At 45.0% G+C, this 16,186-nt stretch overlaps 1 protein-coding gene across 2 annotated transcripts in view; it reads left to right on the top strand.

Annotated features, from left to right (window-relative positions):
• The window catches only part of LOC140725781 (interleukin-1 receptor accessory protein-like), a 61,813-nt gene extending 49,891 nt beyond the window's left edge, over window positions 1-11,922 (top strand). For both annotated transcript variants that reach the window (XM_073041682.1, XM_073041681.1), the window contains exons 8-13: window positions 1,587-1,713; window positions 3,398-3,546; window positions 4,753-4,896; window positions 6,186-6,329; window positions 7,884-7,964; window positions 11,023-11,922. In XM_073041682.1, coding sequence (XP_072897783.1) covers window positions 1,587-1,713; window positions 3,398-3,546; window positions 4,753-4,896; window positions 6,186-6,329; window positions 7,884-7,964; window positions 11,023-11,441 — 1,064 coding nt within the window. In that variant the 3' untranslated portion in view covers window positions 11,442-11,922. The remainder of the gene's footprint in view (window positions 1-1,586; window positions 1,714-3,397; window positions 3,547-4,752; window positions 4,897-6,185; window positions 6,330-7,883; window positions 7,965-11,022) is intronic.
• Window positions 11,923-16,186: the final 4,264 nt, after the last annotated feature.

The raw sequence follows: 16,186 nt of genomic DNA, 5'->3' as shown, positions 1-16,186 counted from the left end.
CTTCCATTTACCTTATCTATGCCCCTCATAATTTTGTATTATTTTACCAAATTGCACTTCAATCTTCTGTGTTCTAAAGCTACAGTCCTAACCTATTCAAACTTACCTCATAAGTCAGATCATCCAGTCCCGGCAACATCTTATACAACTTCAACATAACATCCCATGTCCTGTACTCAGTACTTTGATGTATGAAGGCCAATGTGCCAAAAGCTCTCTTCACGCCCTCTGTACCTGTGACGCCACTTTCAACGTAGTCCTTGTTATTTATAGTTCTTCATAAATCCTATTGTATTTGTTCACTTTCCTTTAAATGCCTGCAATAAAGACAATCTCAAGGTAGTATATGGTAACATAAACACAAGAGACACTGCAGATGCTGGAAATCCAGAGCAACACACACAAAATGCTGGAGGAACTCAGCAGGCCAGGCGGCATCGATAGAAATGAATGCCCAGTCGACATTTCACGCTGAGACAGTTCATGAGACACATACTGTAAGCACTCTGATAGTAAATTGGCTTTGACTCTGACAGCAGTACTGTCTATCCTCACAATATAAAGAGTCATCCTGCACGTCCACTGTGGCTGTCTGCAGTTCCCAGTTCCCAGCCATATAAGTTACAGAAAGAAAAATATTAAAAATTACAAATAATTACATTAAATAAATAGTGCAAAAAGAGTAAAAATAGTGAGGTTGTTTCCATGGTTTGGTTCATTGTCCATTCAGAAATCTGATGGTGGAGGTTCAGAAACAGTTATTACCCCGCAATCATCAGGCTTTTGAACCAGAGGGGATAACTTCACTCACCCCAACACAGAAGTGTTCCCATAACCTATAGACTCACTTTCAAAGACTCTTCATCTCATGTTCTCGATACTCATTGCTTATTTATTATTATTATTATTAATAGTTATTCTCTTTTTTGTATTTGCAAATTTCATTGTCTTTTGCATATTGGTTGTTTGTCTGTCCTTGAGTAGGGTCTTTGACTAGTTCAGTCCTGCCAAAGGGTCTCAGCCCGAAACATCGACTGTACATTTTTCCATAGAAAAATAGCCTGGCCTGCTGCGTTCCTCCAGCATTTTGTGTGTGTGTTGCTCAGATTTCCAGAATCTGCAGATTCTCTCTTGTCTGTACTTACTGGAAGAAGAATGACAGGGGAATCTCATTGAAACCTATCAAATATTGAAAGGCCTAAATAGAGTAGACATGTAGAGGATGTTTCCTTTAGTGGGAGAGTCTTGGACCAGAGGGCACAACCTCAAAATAGAACAGAGATGAAGATGAATTTCTTCAGCCAGAGGGTGATGAATTTGTGGAATTCATTGCTACAGACAGCTGTGGAGGCCAAGTCATTGGGTATATTTAAAGCAGAGGTTGAGAGGCTCTTAATCAGTAAGGGTGTCAAAGGTTGCGAGGAGAAGGCAGGAGAATGGGGTTGAGAGGGAGAATAAATCAGTCATGATGGAATGGCAGAGCAGACTCAATGGTCTGAATGGCCTAATTCATCCTCAATGTCTTATGGTCTATTATGGTCTTATTTCCTCTGTACATTAACCTTTAGTGTTCAATTCTTGTCCAGGTCAGGAAGTAAATTTAACCTGCAGTGCATTCTTCCATTACATCCTGGAGTCACCCACAACAGTCCAGTGGTCTGTTGATGGGAGACAGGCAGAGGAATTGGCACCAGCTATGCAAGTATTTCTGAGGTACCTTTCTCTGAGCTGTCTTCATATTCCATCTCTGTATTTAGGTTCAAGTTCCAGTTTATCGTCATTCAGCCTTACACATGAATACTGCCAAACGAAACAACATTCCTCCGGACCAAGGTGCACAGTCCAGTACACATAACTCACACACTACACAAAGTAATATTACCACACATAAATTAACAATTAAGGTGCGTTTATGACACGTTTAAAAAGGTAAATGGTTTAACATGACTAACGCTAGTGATGAGACCTGGGTGATGGCAGAGAGATCAGTAGGTTTACAGTCTGCAGGAGAAAACCGTTTCCCATCCTAACAGTCCTTGACCTAATGCTACAGTACCTCCTGTCTGACAGTGGGGGGGAGGGAGGGTCAAAGGGACAGTTGGACATATGGGAGGGATCACTGGTAATGCCGTGGGCACTGTCCTGATCGATATCTCCGATGGGTGGAAGAGGGACCGCGATGATCCTCTAAACAGTCCTCACAATCCTTTTAGAGACTTTACAGTCCGCTGCCTTGCAACTCCCATACCAGACCGCGATGCAGCTTGTTAGGTCACTTTCGATGGCGCTCCCACACAAATTAGTTAGAATTTGTGCAGTTGGGGGGTGGGGAAGAGTCTTGCTTGTATCAGTCTTCTCAGGAAACGAGTGGGAGCCTCATGACTGCTCAGTCAGAGATTGCAGAACCCAGTGAAATACCAGCAAAGACATATATAACCATATAACAATTACAGCACGGAAACAGGCCATCTCGGCCCTTCTAGTCCGTGCCGAACACTTAATCTCACCTAGTCCCACTCAGCCCATAACCCTCCATTCCTTTCCTGTCCATATACCTATCCAATTTTGCTTTAAATGACAATACCGAACCTGCCTCTACCACTTCTACTGGAAGCTCATTCCACACAGCTACCACTCTCTGAGTAAAGAAATTCCCCCTCATGTTACTCTTAAACTTTTGCCCCCTAAGTCTCAACTCATGTCCTCTTGTTTGAATCTCCCCTACTCTCAATGGAAAAAGCCTATCCATGTCAACTCTATCTATCCCCCTCATAATTTTAAATACCTCTATCAAGTCCCCCCTCAACCTTCTATGCTCCAAAGAATAAAGACCTAACCTGTTCAGCCTTTCCCTGTAACTTAGGTGCTGAAACCCAGGTAACATTCTAGTAAATCTTCTCTGTACTCTCTCTATTTTGTTGACATTTTTACAGATGTCAGAAATCAGATTATCAGATTTAAAACAAAAAATGCCAAGATTACTCAGTGGGTCAGACAGCGTTTGTGGAGCTGAGGCAGAGCTAAGGCTTTCGAAGTGGAGCAAGCCCTAGTTTAATATTTGAGCCCAAAGCCACACTATTTTCTACCACCATTGCCGAGTCTGGTGTCTATCACCTCTTTGTCGCTACTGTGTTTCGACTCTAGAGTAGAAATTTCACCACTACTCTTTCAACCTTACTTACCTCTTTCCTAAGGTCAGACACCAAAACTGCACACAATACTCCAAATTAGGCCTCACCAATGTCTTATACGACTTCAACATAACATCCCATCTCCTGTACTCAATACTTTTTTGATTTTCTTTATGACCCGATCTACCTGTGACGCCACTTTCAATGAATTGTCTTTCATGTCAATAATTGTCTAACATGTCAATGGTTTTCTTTCCTTCTCCCAGTGAAGAGAAGCAGCGACTCAGGGACAAGAGAATTACCAGTACTCTGAACATCCGAGAGGTGACAAGGGCTGACATTCAGCGGAACTACACCTGCCTTGCCCAGAACAGCAAGGGATCCAAAAGTATCCAAGCGGTTTTAGTCTGGAAAGGTACCTGAACTTGGAATTGGGATTGGGATTGGAATTGGAATTGGAATGGGTGGCACGGCAGCTCAGTGGTTAGCAGAACACTTTAGAGTACCAGGGACCCAGGTTCAATTCCTACCACTGTCTGTAATGGGTTTGTGTGTCTCCCCATGACCGTGTGGATTTCCTCTAGGTGCTCCGGTTTCCTCCCACATCCCAAAGAAGTACAGTTGGGGTGATTAAGCTGTGGGAATACTATGTGGCCAAAATGTACTGACGCTGTAGAAATCATTGCCTCTGGCAACTGTGAAGGCCAACTCGTTGGGTAAGGTTAAGGCAGAGGTTAAATGATTCTAGATTGGTCAGGGCATGAAGGGATGTGATGAAATGGCGGAGCAGCCTTAATGAGACAAATGGCCCAATTCTGCTCCTATATCTTATGGTCTTATGGCCTTGACGACAACAGGCCGCCCCCACCCATCCGTGGAAGATGTTGGTGTTTGATGCAAGCAATGGAAGACACTGTGGTATATTTTGATGCCTCAATGTTCATGTGACAATTAAGCGAAGTTGATCACTAATTATTTAATTTAATCTTTATGTACCATTCATACAGATCAATTCATTACATGGTGCATTGAGGTAGAACAAAGAGAAATAATGAGAATGCAGAATAAACTGTTTCAGTTCCAGAGAAAGTGCAGTTCAGGTAGACAAAAAGGTGCAAGAACGTAATGAGGTAGATTGTGAGGTCAAGTGTTCATTGTATCTAACCCACTAACCCATACGTCTTTGGACTGTGAGAGGAAACCAGAGAACCCAGAGGAAACCCACATGTCATGGGAAGAAGGTACACACTCCTTACAGACAGTGGCAGGAATCGAACCTGTGTTAAGCTAACAGTCCTTTACATACGGGAACAACATGTTATCTTCTTGGGGACTCGGCAGGTTAAGCAGCATCTATAGGGGAAACTTCAGATTCTGATTCTGATTTTGATCAAGGGAGTTGTCAACATTTCGAATCGATTTCTGCAATGGTCCTGGAATGGAAATATTGACAGTTCCTATCCCTGCAATGCTGCCTGCCCTACAGAGCTTTTCTCCCCAGTGCTTCTGGTTTTTTATTTCAGATTTCCAGAATCTGCAGAGATTTTTGACTTTTTCCTTCCTTACTCCTTCTGCTGTCCTTTCCCCTTTAACCCACATCTTCTCATCTGTCCGAACCTAGGGCCCAGCTATGCGATTGGACTCGGCTGTGCACTGGGGGTCACGCTGCTGATCATCGTCACATCAGTCGTTGTATATCACTTCTGGTGGATTGAAATCGTTCTGTTCTACAGATTGTACTTTGGCACTGATGAAACGATAGGAGGTGAGTCATCTATCCTTCCACACAGTCATTGAATCACAGAGCATGACAGCACAGAAACAGACCCTTCAGTCCATCTAGTCCCCACTCACCCGTTTTAGGTCAACCAGGGTTTAACAATCAGAGTTATAACTCTCCGGTTAGACCACAATTTGGAGTATTGTGTTCAGTTCGGGTTGCCTCATTATAGGAAGGATGTTAGAGAGGGCAAAGAGGAGATTTACCAGGATGCTGCCTGGACTAGAGAGTGTGTCTTATGAGGACAGGTTGAGTGAGCCCGGGCTTTTCTCTTTGGGGTGATGGACAAGAGATGACTTAATAGAGGAGTGGGAGATGATAAGGGACATAGATCGAGTGAACCGCCAGAGACTTTTTCTCTGTTGGAAGTGGCCTGGGAAATAATTTTAAGGTCATTGGAGGAGAGAGCCATTCAGGTGGGTTTAAACTAATTTTGCAGGGGGTTGGGGACTGGAGTGACAGTGTTAGGATGATGCACTTGGTGTAGTGAGACTGCTAGCAAGAGAGTCTCTGTCCATATCTACCTGAAGCCAGGGTCGATCACAGAGCCCACTATATGGAACTTACCAAGAACTGACCTGGCTCTCTGGTGAACTCACAAGGAATGTAACTTTATAAGGCATTAGTCAGGCCACAATTTGGAGTATTGTGAGCAGTTTTGGGTCCCATTTCTAAGAAAGGATATGCTGGCATTGGAGAGAGTCCAGAGGAAGTTCACGAGAATGAAAGGAATATTTGATAGTTCTGGGCCTATACTTGCTGGAGTTGAGAAGAATGAGGGGAGATCTTACTGAATTCTATCAAATATTGAAAGGCCAGGATAGAGGGGATATGGAGAGGATGTTTCATAAATTGGGGGAGTCTAGGACCTGAGGGCACAGCCTCAGAAAAGAGGGACATTCCTTTAGACCAGAGATGGGGAGGAATTTCTTTAGCCAGAGTGTGGTGAAGCTGTGGATCATTGTCACAAATGACTGTGGATACTAAGCCATGCGGTACATTTAAAGTAGAGGTTGATAGGTTCTTGATTAGAAAGGGAATGAAAGGTTATGGAGAGAAGGCAGGAGAATGGGGTTTAAGAGAGATAGTAAATGAGTCATGGTGGAGCAGTCAATGGGCTGAATGGCCTAATTTCTGCTCCTATGTTTTCTGGTGGTCGTGCCCTCCGTAGTGTAGCCTTGGCCCAGACCAGTTAACACCAGACCCTGTGCAAGGGGAGGACAACAGTCGACAGCTGAGCATTAGTGCACTGCCAGTGTTTGTATGCTCTACAGATGGGAAGGAATATGATGCCTACGTGTCATACGCACGGAGCGCCGAAGAGGAGGAGTTTGTCCTGATGACTCTTCAAACTGTCCTGGAAAACGAGTATGGTTACAAGATCTGTATTTACGACCGGGACAGTTTGCCTGGTGGAGGTATGTGTGCGGTTTCTAGCGGATAATCATCCTCTTCGCCACTGTCACTTCATAATCTCCCTCACCCTACTCTCCATCTAAAATTATGGCATGGTTGTGCAGTGGCTAGCGCAATACTTTACAGTGCCAGTGACCCGGGTTCTATTCCAGCTGCTGTCTGTAAGGAGTTTGTATGTTCTCCTCATAACCCTTTTGGTTTCCTCCAGGTGCTCCGGTTTCCTTTCACAGCCAAAGGACAATGGGCTAGGAATAGTAAGTTGTGGGCATGCTATGTTGGTGCGAGAAGCATGGCAACTCTTGTGGGCTACCCCCAGCACACCATCGGACTGTGTTGATGCTTGATGCAAAACGACACAGCTCACTTTGTAAGACCATAACATATTGGATCAGAATTAGACCATTTGGCCCATTGAGTCTGCTCTGCCATTTCATAATGATTGATCCATTTTCCCTCTCAGCCCAAAATCTCCTGTTTTCTCCCCATATCCCTTCATGCCCTGACTAATCAAGAACTTACCAACCTCTGCCTTAAATACACTCAATGACTTGGCCTCCACAGCCACCTGTGGCAATGAATTCCACAGATTCACCATCACTGGTGAAAGATATTCCTTCTAATCTCCATTCTAAATGTCGTCCCTCTATTCTGAGGCTGTGTCCCCTGGTCTTGGACTCCCCCAACATCCCCTCCACATCCACTCTATCTAGACTTTTCAAAATTTGATCGGTTTCAATGAGATGCCCTCCTCATTCTCCATCTATGTTTCAATGTTTCGATGTACATGTGACAAATAAACCTAATATTTAATCTCAATCATCTTCTAAACATTTCACTTGAACCTTTTACAGAATCAGAATCAAGTTTATTATCTTTGTCTTACCTGATGATTGTTCGAGTGCTCTGTACTTTCTCTGTAGCTCTACTGGTCGATGTTCGGAAAACACAAACCAATAGGCACAGGAGCAGCCTCTACCCTGATGCTGTATGACCATGAAGTAGTTCCCTAGTACGATAAATTGCACTCAGCCTCACAATCCACCTTGTTATGATTTTCCACCTTATTGTTTACCTGCACTGAACTTTATCTGTAACTGGCACACTTTATTCCGTATAAACAAGAAAAAATCTGCAGATGCTGGAAATCCGAGCAACACACACAAATTGCTGGAGGAACTCAGCAGGCCAGGCAGCATCTGTGGAAAAGAGTACAGTTGATGTTTTGGGCCAAAACCCTTTATTCTGCATTTGTTGTATTACCTCGGTACAGCAAAGGAACAGGCCCTTTGGCCCACAATGTTGTGCTGAACTAATTAAATTAGTCATCAAATGGCCAACTAAACTCATCTCTTCTGCCTACACAATTCCATATCCCTCCATTCTCCTCACATTCATGTGCCTATCTAGATGTCATTGTGTGGGAACACAGTGGGCTAACCGGTGGTGGGCTGTGGGAAGGTCAGTTCTTCGTTCCCAATAGACTTTGGGAAGTACAGTGGTCCCCGCGGTGGACTTTTACACCAACCCCCTGACCTGTCTTTTTCCATTTTCTCCAGTCATCACGGACGAGACCCTGGCCTGTATCTGGAGGAGCCGCAGGCTGGTGGTGGTGCTGAGCCCAAACTACCTGACGAACGGTACTGTAATGAAAATTATTTTAAAATCTGTTCCACGTCGTTTTTTGATTCAGCAGGAGGCGTTTGTGTAACAATTTGCAAATAAAGCTGACACAAATCAACCTACTAACCACCTCTGGGCTGTGGGAGGAAACCGGAGCACCTGGAGGAAACCAACATCCACATGGGAATTGAACTCTGAACTCTGCTAATTGCTGTGCTACTGTGGTGCCCTATCTTCCCTATCCTGTCCCTGTCTTCTCCAACTTAACACTAAAAATGGTCTCTCCATCTGTCTCTCTATATACGTAAAATCTCTCTCTCTCTTGCACAAAGAAATTGCAACTTTTGATACCCTTCAAACCCCTTGCACTAGTACTTTCCCATGACATTACCAAGCATTATGTACCGGCACCAGCACAATGATCTCAACTTCCCCACCCACTCATGTTTTTCACTATTATTCATGGTAATGTACTCCCTTATAGTTCTCAAAACTTTGCTGTGGCTGGTTCTCTTGTACTTTCTCAAAATAATCCCCAAGCAGTAAGGCTGATCAACACCTGCACCCATTAACCCCCCCAACCTCCACTTCCCGATCATTTCCTGTTGGACAGCTTACGTAGAGACTCTCCTGTGCCTAGTGTCACTTTATGGACATACAATCAATCTATGTATATAAACTATCTTATGCATTTATATTTTTGTGTTTTTTTATTATTGCGTTCTTTAACTTATTGTGTTTTTTGTGCGATGAAGACCACAAGACACAGCAGCAGAATTAGGCCATTCAGCCCATCGAGTCTGCTCCGCCATTCCATCATGGCTGATCCCGGATCCCACTCAACCCCATACACCTGCCTTCTCACCATATCCTTTAACATCCTGACCAATCAGGAAACAATCAATTTCCACCTTAAATACACCCAAGGACTTGGCCTCCACCACACCACAATTCCACATATTTACTACTCTCTGGCTAAACAAATTCCTCCTTAGCTCTGTTCTAAAGGGTCTCCTTTTCAACTTTGAGACTGTGCCCGTCATTTCTGGATACCCCCACCATAGGAAACATCCTCTCCACATCCACCCTATCCAATCCTTTCAAAATTCTGCAGGTCTCAATGAAATACCCCCCACATTCTTCTAAATTGCAGGGAGTCCAGTCCCAAAGCTGCCAAACGCTCTTCATATGTTAACCCCTTCATTCCAGAAATCACTGTTGTGAACCTCCACTGGACTCTCTCCAATGACAACACATCCTTTCTGAGATACGGGGCCCAAAACTGTTGACAATACTCCAAGTGCAGCCTGACTGGTGTCTTATAAAGCCTCAGCATTATCTCCTTGCTTTTATATTCTATCCCCCTTGAAATAAATGCCAACATTGCATTTGCCTTCTTTACAACAGACTCAACTTCTGGGAGTCTTACACAAGGACTCCTAAGTCCCTCAGCACCTCTGATGTTTGAATTTCCTCCCCATTTAGTTAATAGTCCGCACTATTGTTCCTTTTACCAAAATACAGTATCATACATTTCCTAACACTGTATTCCATCTGCCACTTTTTTGCCTATTTGTCTAAGTCCTGCTGCAATCGCATTGCTTCCTCAGCACTACCTACCCCTCCACCTATCTTCGTATCATCCACAAACTTTGCCACAAAACCATCAATTCCATTATCTAAATCATTGACAAACAATGTGAAAAGTAGCGGTCCCTGAGGAACACCACTAGTCACTGGCAGCCATCCAGAAAAGGCCTCTTTTATTCCCACGCACTACCTCCTGCCTGTAAGCTATTTCGCTATCCATGCCAGTATCTTTCCTGTAACGCCATAGGATTTCATCTTGTTAATCAGATCTTGTGTGGCACTTTATCAAATGCCTTCTGAAAATCCTAGGAAATGACATCCACTGCCTCACCTTTGTCCACCCAGCTTGTTACTTCCTCGAAGAACTCCAACAGATTTGTCAGGCAAGATTTCCCTTGACAGAAACCATGCTGACTTTGACTTATTTTATCACTAGTCTCCAAGTACTTCGAAACCTCGTCCTTAATAATAGACTCCAACACTTTCCCAGCCACTGAGGTTAGGCCAGCTGGCCTATAATTTCCTTCTTTTGCCTTCCTCCCTTCTTAAAGAGTGGAGTGATATTTGCAATCTTCCAGTCCTTCGGGACCATGCCAGAATCAAGTGATTCTTGAAGATCATGACCAATGCATCCATTATCTCTTCAGCAACCTCTCTCAGGACTCTGGGATGTCGTCCATCTGGCCCAGGTGACTTATCCACCTTAAGACCTTTGTGTTTGCCTCGCAGTTTTTCCTTTGTAACAGCAATGGCGCTCATTCCTGCTCCCTGACACTCACGGACCCCTGGCACACTGCTGGTGTCTTCCACAGTGAAGCCAGATGCAAATTTCTTTGTCCCCCATTACTACCTCACCAGCATTTTTGAGTGGTCCAATATCCACTCTCACCTTTTTATTCTTTATACAACTGAAAAATCTTTTCATATCCTGCTTATATTATTGGCTAGTCTGCCTTCATATTTCATCTTTTCCCTTCCTATAGTTTTTTCAGTTGCCTTTTGTCGGATTTTAAAAGCTTCCCAACTGTCCAACTTTTGCTACCTGTTCAGCCTTTTCCTTGGCTTTTATGCAGTCCTTAACTTCCCATGTTAGCCAGTTGCCTTCCCCTGTCAGTCTTCTGTGGGACATTCTAACCTGCACCTTGTGATCTATTCCCAGAAACCTGCTCTGCTGTCATTCCCGCCTGTATCCCCCTCCAATCCACCTGGGCAAGCTCCTCTCTCATGCCTCTGTAATTCCCTTTATTCCACTGCGATACTGATACGTGTGAGCTATGCTTCACCCTCTCAAATTGTAGTATGAACCATATCTGGAGTAACAATTATTTTGTTCTATTTTACACGTGTACTGGAAAAGGCTTCAAACAATCTTACATTAAAAAAAATCTTGAAAGCCCCTGTAAGCTAACATGATTTTGTCTGAGAGAATCTAACTTTATTTCGGCATGTACCAAGGAGGAATTAGATTTAACTCTTTCCTTACAGGTACCCAGGCGCTTCTGGAGCTAAGGGCAGGCATGGAGCGGATGGCCAGCACAGGCCAGATCCGGGTGATCCTGGTGGAGTTCCGCCCGGTGGAGAAAGTCAGTCAGGTGGCCGAGCTGAGGAGACTGAAAGCTGTGATGGCCACTATCAAGTGGAGAGGGGAGCAATCACGGGACCCCAAGAGCAAGTTCTGGAAGCAGCTCCGTGTCTCCCTGCCCACGCGACGGGCAACCCGGGCACCTGCGGCAAAGAGTTCCAGGCTGATCTACAAGAAACTCAGTTCCTCGGATCTCCCTAGACCTTTGGTTTCAGATGACCAGTCGTTCTCCCGCGATGGTCTTATCGGCCACGAGAAACGGCCAAGCACAACTGACTCGTGTCCCGAGGAGTTGCTACAGGCTGAGTCCTCCATGCTTTAACCCTTTCTGTGGAACCTGCTTTGTGCAAAACATCCACGTTGAGACCCAAGCAATGGGGACAGCGGTTGTACGTGTGGACACTGCAGGCGTGGTCAGGGCTCACTGCCCTGGAGAAGAGTCTGGGCTGCCACTGTCTCAGTTACCTGGTATGACAATCCAGATGTTTTAAGAGTACCACACACAAAAATGCTGAAGGATCGCAGCAGGTCAGACAGCGCCTATGGAGAGGGAAAAGCAGTCGACATTTTGGGCCAAGACCCTTGATCAGGACTGGGAAGGAAGGTGAAAGAATACGAAGGTGGGTGGAGGGGAAGGAGTACAAGCTGGAAGGTGATAGGTGAAGCCAGGTGAGGGGGAAGGTAGGTGGGTGGAGGAGGGGAAGAAGTAAGAAACTGGGAAGAGATAGGTGGAAGAGGTAAAGGGATGGAGAAGAAGGAACCTGATAGGAGAGGAGAGTGGGCCAAGGGAGAAAGGGGGGGAGGAGGGGACACCCGGGGGAGGTGATGGGTGGGAAAGGTAAAGGGATGGAGAAGAAGGAACCTGATAGGAGAGGAGAGTGGGCCAAGGGAGAAAGGGGGGGAGGAGGGGACACCCGGGGGAGGTGATGGGTGGGAAAGGTAAAGGGCTGGAGAGGAAGGAATCTGATAGGAGAGGAGAGTGGGCCAAGGGAGAAAGGGAAGGAGAAGGGGCGCCAGGGGACGATGATCAGCAGCTGAGGAGAGAGAAAAGGTAAGAGGGGAGCCCGGGTGGAGTAGAAGAAGAGGGAAGGGGAGGGGGAGAAATTACCAGAAATTGGAGAAATTGATATTCGTGCCATCAGGTTGGAGGATACACACATGTTCCTCCAACCTGAGAGTGGGTCATCTTGGCAGAAGAGGCGGCCATGAATTGGCATGGGAGCTGGGTTTGGAATTAAAATAGTTGGCCGCAGGAAATCCGTGTTTGTTGCGGACAGAGCGAAGGTGCCCCACAAAGTGGCCAGATTTTTAAGAATGATATGATATATTCTTTTGATTAGGTAACTGAATTTACCTTGTGTTCTTGTTTGATTGCTCTTCCTGCACTAGTAGCCTCCTGAACGGTGTCTCCCACACAGACAGACAGACAGACATACTTTATTGATCCCGAGGGAAACTGGGTTTCGTTACAGTTGCACCAACCAAGAATAGAGTAGAAATATAGCAAAATAAAACCAGAAATAATTAAATGATAATAAGTAAATTATGCCAAGTGGAAATAAGTCCAGGACCAGCCTATTGGCTCAGGGTGTCTGACACTCCGAGGGAGGAGTTGTAAAGTTTGATGGCCACAGGCAGGAATGACTTCCTATGACGCTCAGTGTTGCATCTCGGTGGAATGAGTCTCTGGCTGAATGTACTCCTGTGCCTAACCAGTACATTATGGAGGCCTTAACTCGGATTGGCACTCAGTTGTGGTAAAGGAGTTCTAGCCCAGTACACGGTGATGAGAAGCACTGACAGAATAGACAGTATCGTTCTGTCAGGATTGAACAGTCTAACACCAGAGGGTATGCATTTAAGATGAGATGGGGATACGTTCAGTGGAGAATGTGTGTGACGGGAGTTCCCACACACAGAGTGGTGGGCGCCTGGATTGTGCTCAGTGAGTGGTGGAGACACATTGCCCCTATCAAAGTTATAAAGCATTGGTCAGTTAATAAGGTGAGCAGTTTTGGGCCCCTTACCTGAGAAAGGATGTGCTGCCATTGGAGAGAATCCAGAGAAGGTTCACGAGAATGATCCTGAAAAAGAGGAGCGTTTGATGGCTCTGGGCCTGTACCCGTTGGAGTTCAGAAGTCTGAGGAGGGATCTCATTGAATCCTATTGAATTTTGAAAGGCTTAGATAGAGTGGATATGGAGAGGATATTTCCTATAATGCGTGAGTCTAGGACCAGCGAGTACAGTCCCAGAAAATTAGTATATCCCTTTAGAACAGAGATGAGGGGGAATTTCTTTAGCCAGAGGGTAGAGAATCCATGGAATTGATTGCCATGGACAGCAGTGGAGGCCAAGTCATTGGGTACATTTAATGTGGAGATTGAAAGGTTCTTGATTAGTAAGGGTTCCAAAGGTCATGGTGGGGGGAGGGGGGGGGAAGAGACATTATAGGATTGAGAGGGTTAATAAATCAGCCCATGACAGAATGGCATTGCAGATTTGATGGGCCAGATGGCCTAATTCTCTGACTGCGTTTCATGGCCTAATTACAGACTCAGACACCGAGGTCCCTCTAAACAATGTAGGGAGATTAAATGAGGAGTAAAGAGGCTTACATTGTGCAGGTAAAGGTAGGTTCAATTACAGAATGTCTGGGGTGAGAGGGCACCTTGATGATGCTGGCTGCTTTGCTGACGCAGTGAGGAGTGTAGAGTGACCATGGAGTGGAGTGCTCAGTTGTGTCCTCGACTCTCTGTGCTTCCCTACAGTCACGGACAGAGCCTCTCTTTCTTACTAGTGGTGGTAGATTGTCTCACAACATTTTCATGAACATTACCTGAGAGTAGGAAGGGTTAAACATTCAGAGATGACATACACGCAGTGGCCACTTTATTAGGTACATCTGTGCACCTGCTCTTTAATGCAAATGTCTAATCAGCCAATCATGTGGCAGCTACTCGATGCATAAAAGCATGCAGACATGGTCAGGAGCTTCAGTGGTTCAGACCAAACATCAGAACGGGATGAAATGTGGTCCAAGTGATTGACCATGGAATGATTTTTGGTTTGAGCGTCGCAGAATCTGCTGATCTCCTGGGATTTTCATGCACAGCAGAGTTTACAGAGAATGGTGCGAAAACAAACGGAGACATCCAGTGGGTGAAAACGCCTCGTTAATGAGAGAGGCCAGCGGGGAATGGCCAGAGCGCTTCGAGCTGACAGGAAGGCGACAGTAACTCAAGTAACTGCACGATGCAACAGTGGTGTGCAGAAGAGCATCTCTGAATGTACGACACATCGAACGTTGAAGTGGAAGGGCGACAGCAGCAGAAGATCACAGTCATACACTCAGTGGCCACTTTATTAGGTACCGGAGGTAACTAATCGAGTGGCCACTGTGTGTATATGTTGTTTTTGAACAGCGTGTGGTTCAGCTGGGAGTACAAGAAGGAGAGGGTGGGGGCTGGAGTGGGTTTCATTGCCTCCCTGACAAACAGAGTCAAAAATTGTGACACTGCCAACTGTGGCCAGAGGTCCAGCAACAGAACAGCTATTAAACAGAGACTGGTTGTAGTGTAACAGCTCTGATGGTTTCACCAGGATAAGGTATGCAGAGAAGCCATACCTTACAGTCTCTCGATCTCCTAAGAAAACCAAAAGAAACTCTGTTCCATCAGCCAGTTTATCCGCACCTTCAGCTGTTGCCCAGTAGATCCAGTACTAACCGAATCTCGCTGACGTAACGGGTTGGCTTCATCAGCCACGATGAGACAGTGTACAGGAGCTAGAGCAGCTGGTAGAATGGAGCGAGCACAACTTGTGTCTCAACGTGGACCAGACCAAACAGATGATTGTGGACTTTCGCAAGGTGCAGGCTGACCACCCCTAAGTGCACATAAATGGCTCCCCTGCAAAGAGAGGAACATCAACTCTCCACAGTGAATGATCTCACCTGGTGTCTTAACATCATCACTTTAGTCAAGAAAGCACGTCATAATGTCCACTCTGTGAGGAGATAGAGGTGAGTGAGGCTCCATCCACCTTCCCAATCTCACCAATTCTTACAGGAGCTGCATTGAGAGCGTTCTGACAAGCTCCAACAGGAATTGCAAAGCATCTAACGCAGAGCTCTACAAAGGGTTGTGAGGACTGCTGAAAGGGGTATCACTTACGCCCATCAAAATATCTATCTGTGTACGTAGAGGCCCTTGGTATTGTCAGTGATCTGTCCACCTGTACAATAATCTCTCTGACCCCCTACCATCAGTCACGAGGTACTGTAGCATTAGGACAAGAACTGTTTTGATGGGAAACAGTGAGACTAATGAACCTCCTGTCACCACCCAGGTTCCATCATGTATGAAGTGCCAGTAATGGCATCCTGTTTACTTTTTAACGTGTTGTAAATGCACCTTATGCTGAATGTCAAACTTCTGGAATATATTTGAATATTTATTAATTTATTTGTGGTAATATTACTTTGTGTTTTATGTGAGTTATATGTACTGTGCTGTGTACTTTGGTCTGGAGGAACATTACTTCATTTGGCGATGTACATGTATATGGCTGAATGACAATAAACTTCAATTTGAACTTGTATGTGAACTTTATAAATCGAATTTAGAGTCCACATGGTAGGAACTGAGATGTAGTTTATAAGTAAGTGACAGGGATAGTGTTGGATGTGAGGCAATAACATCATAAAATACCCAGTAGGAGCAGAATCAGGCCATTTGGCCCATCTACCATTCCATCATTGGCTGATTTATTATCCCTCTCTATCCCATTCTCCTGCCTTCTCCTTTGACGCCCTGACTAATCAACAACTCTATCTGGTCTTCAATAGTTGGTGGGTTTCAATGAGATTCTTCCCCAGCCCCCCAATTCTTCTAAACTTCAGCAGGTACAAAGTTCAAAGTAAATTTAGTTTAATGCCACCATATACAACATATTCAAAAAACCCATAATAGAATAATAATCATAATACAGGAGTCCCCTGCTTTACGAATGTTCGTTTTATGCCACTTCACTTTTACAAAAGACCTACATTGGTAACCTGTTTTCGC

Source organism: Hemitrygon akajei, chromosome 3, assembly GCF_048418815.1.
Source record: "Hemitrygon akajei chromosome 3, sHemAka1.3, whole genome shotgun sequence".
Lineage (NCBI taxonomy): Eukaryota > Metazoa > Chordata > Chondrichthyes > Myliobatiformes > Dasyatidae > Hemitrygon > Hemitrygon akajei.
This window is presented reverse-complemented; position numbering and strand designations above follow the sequence as displayed.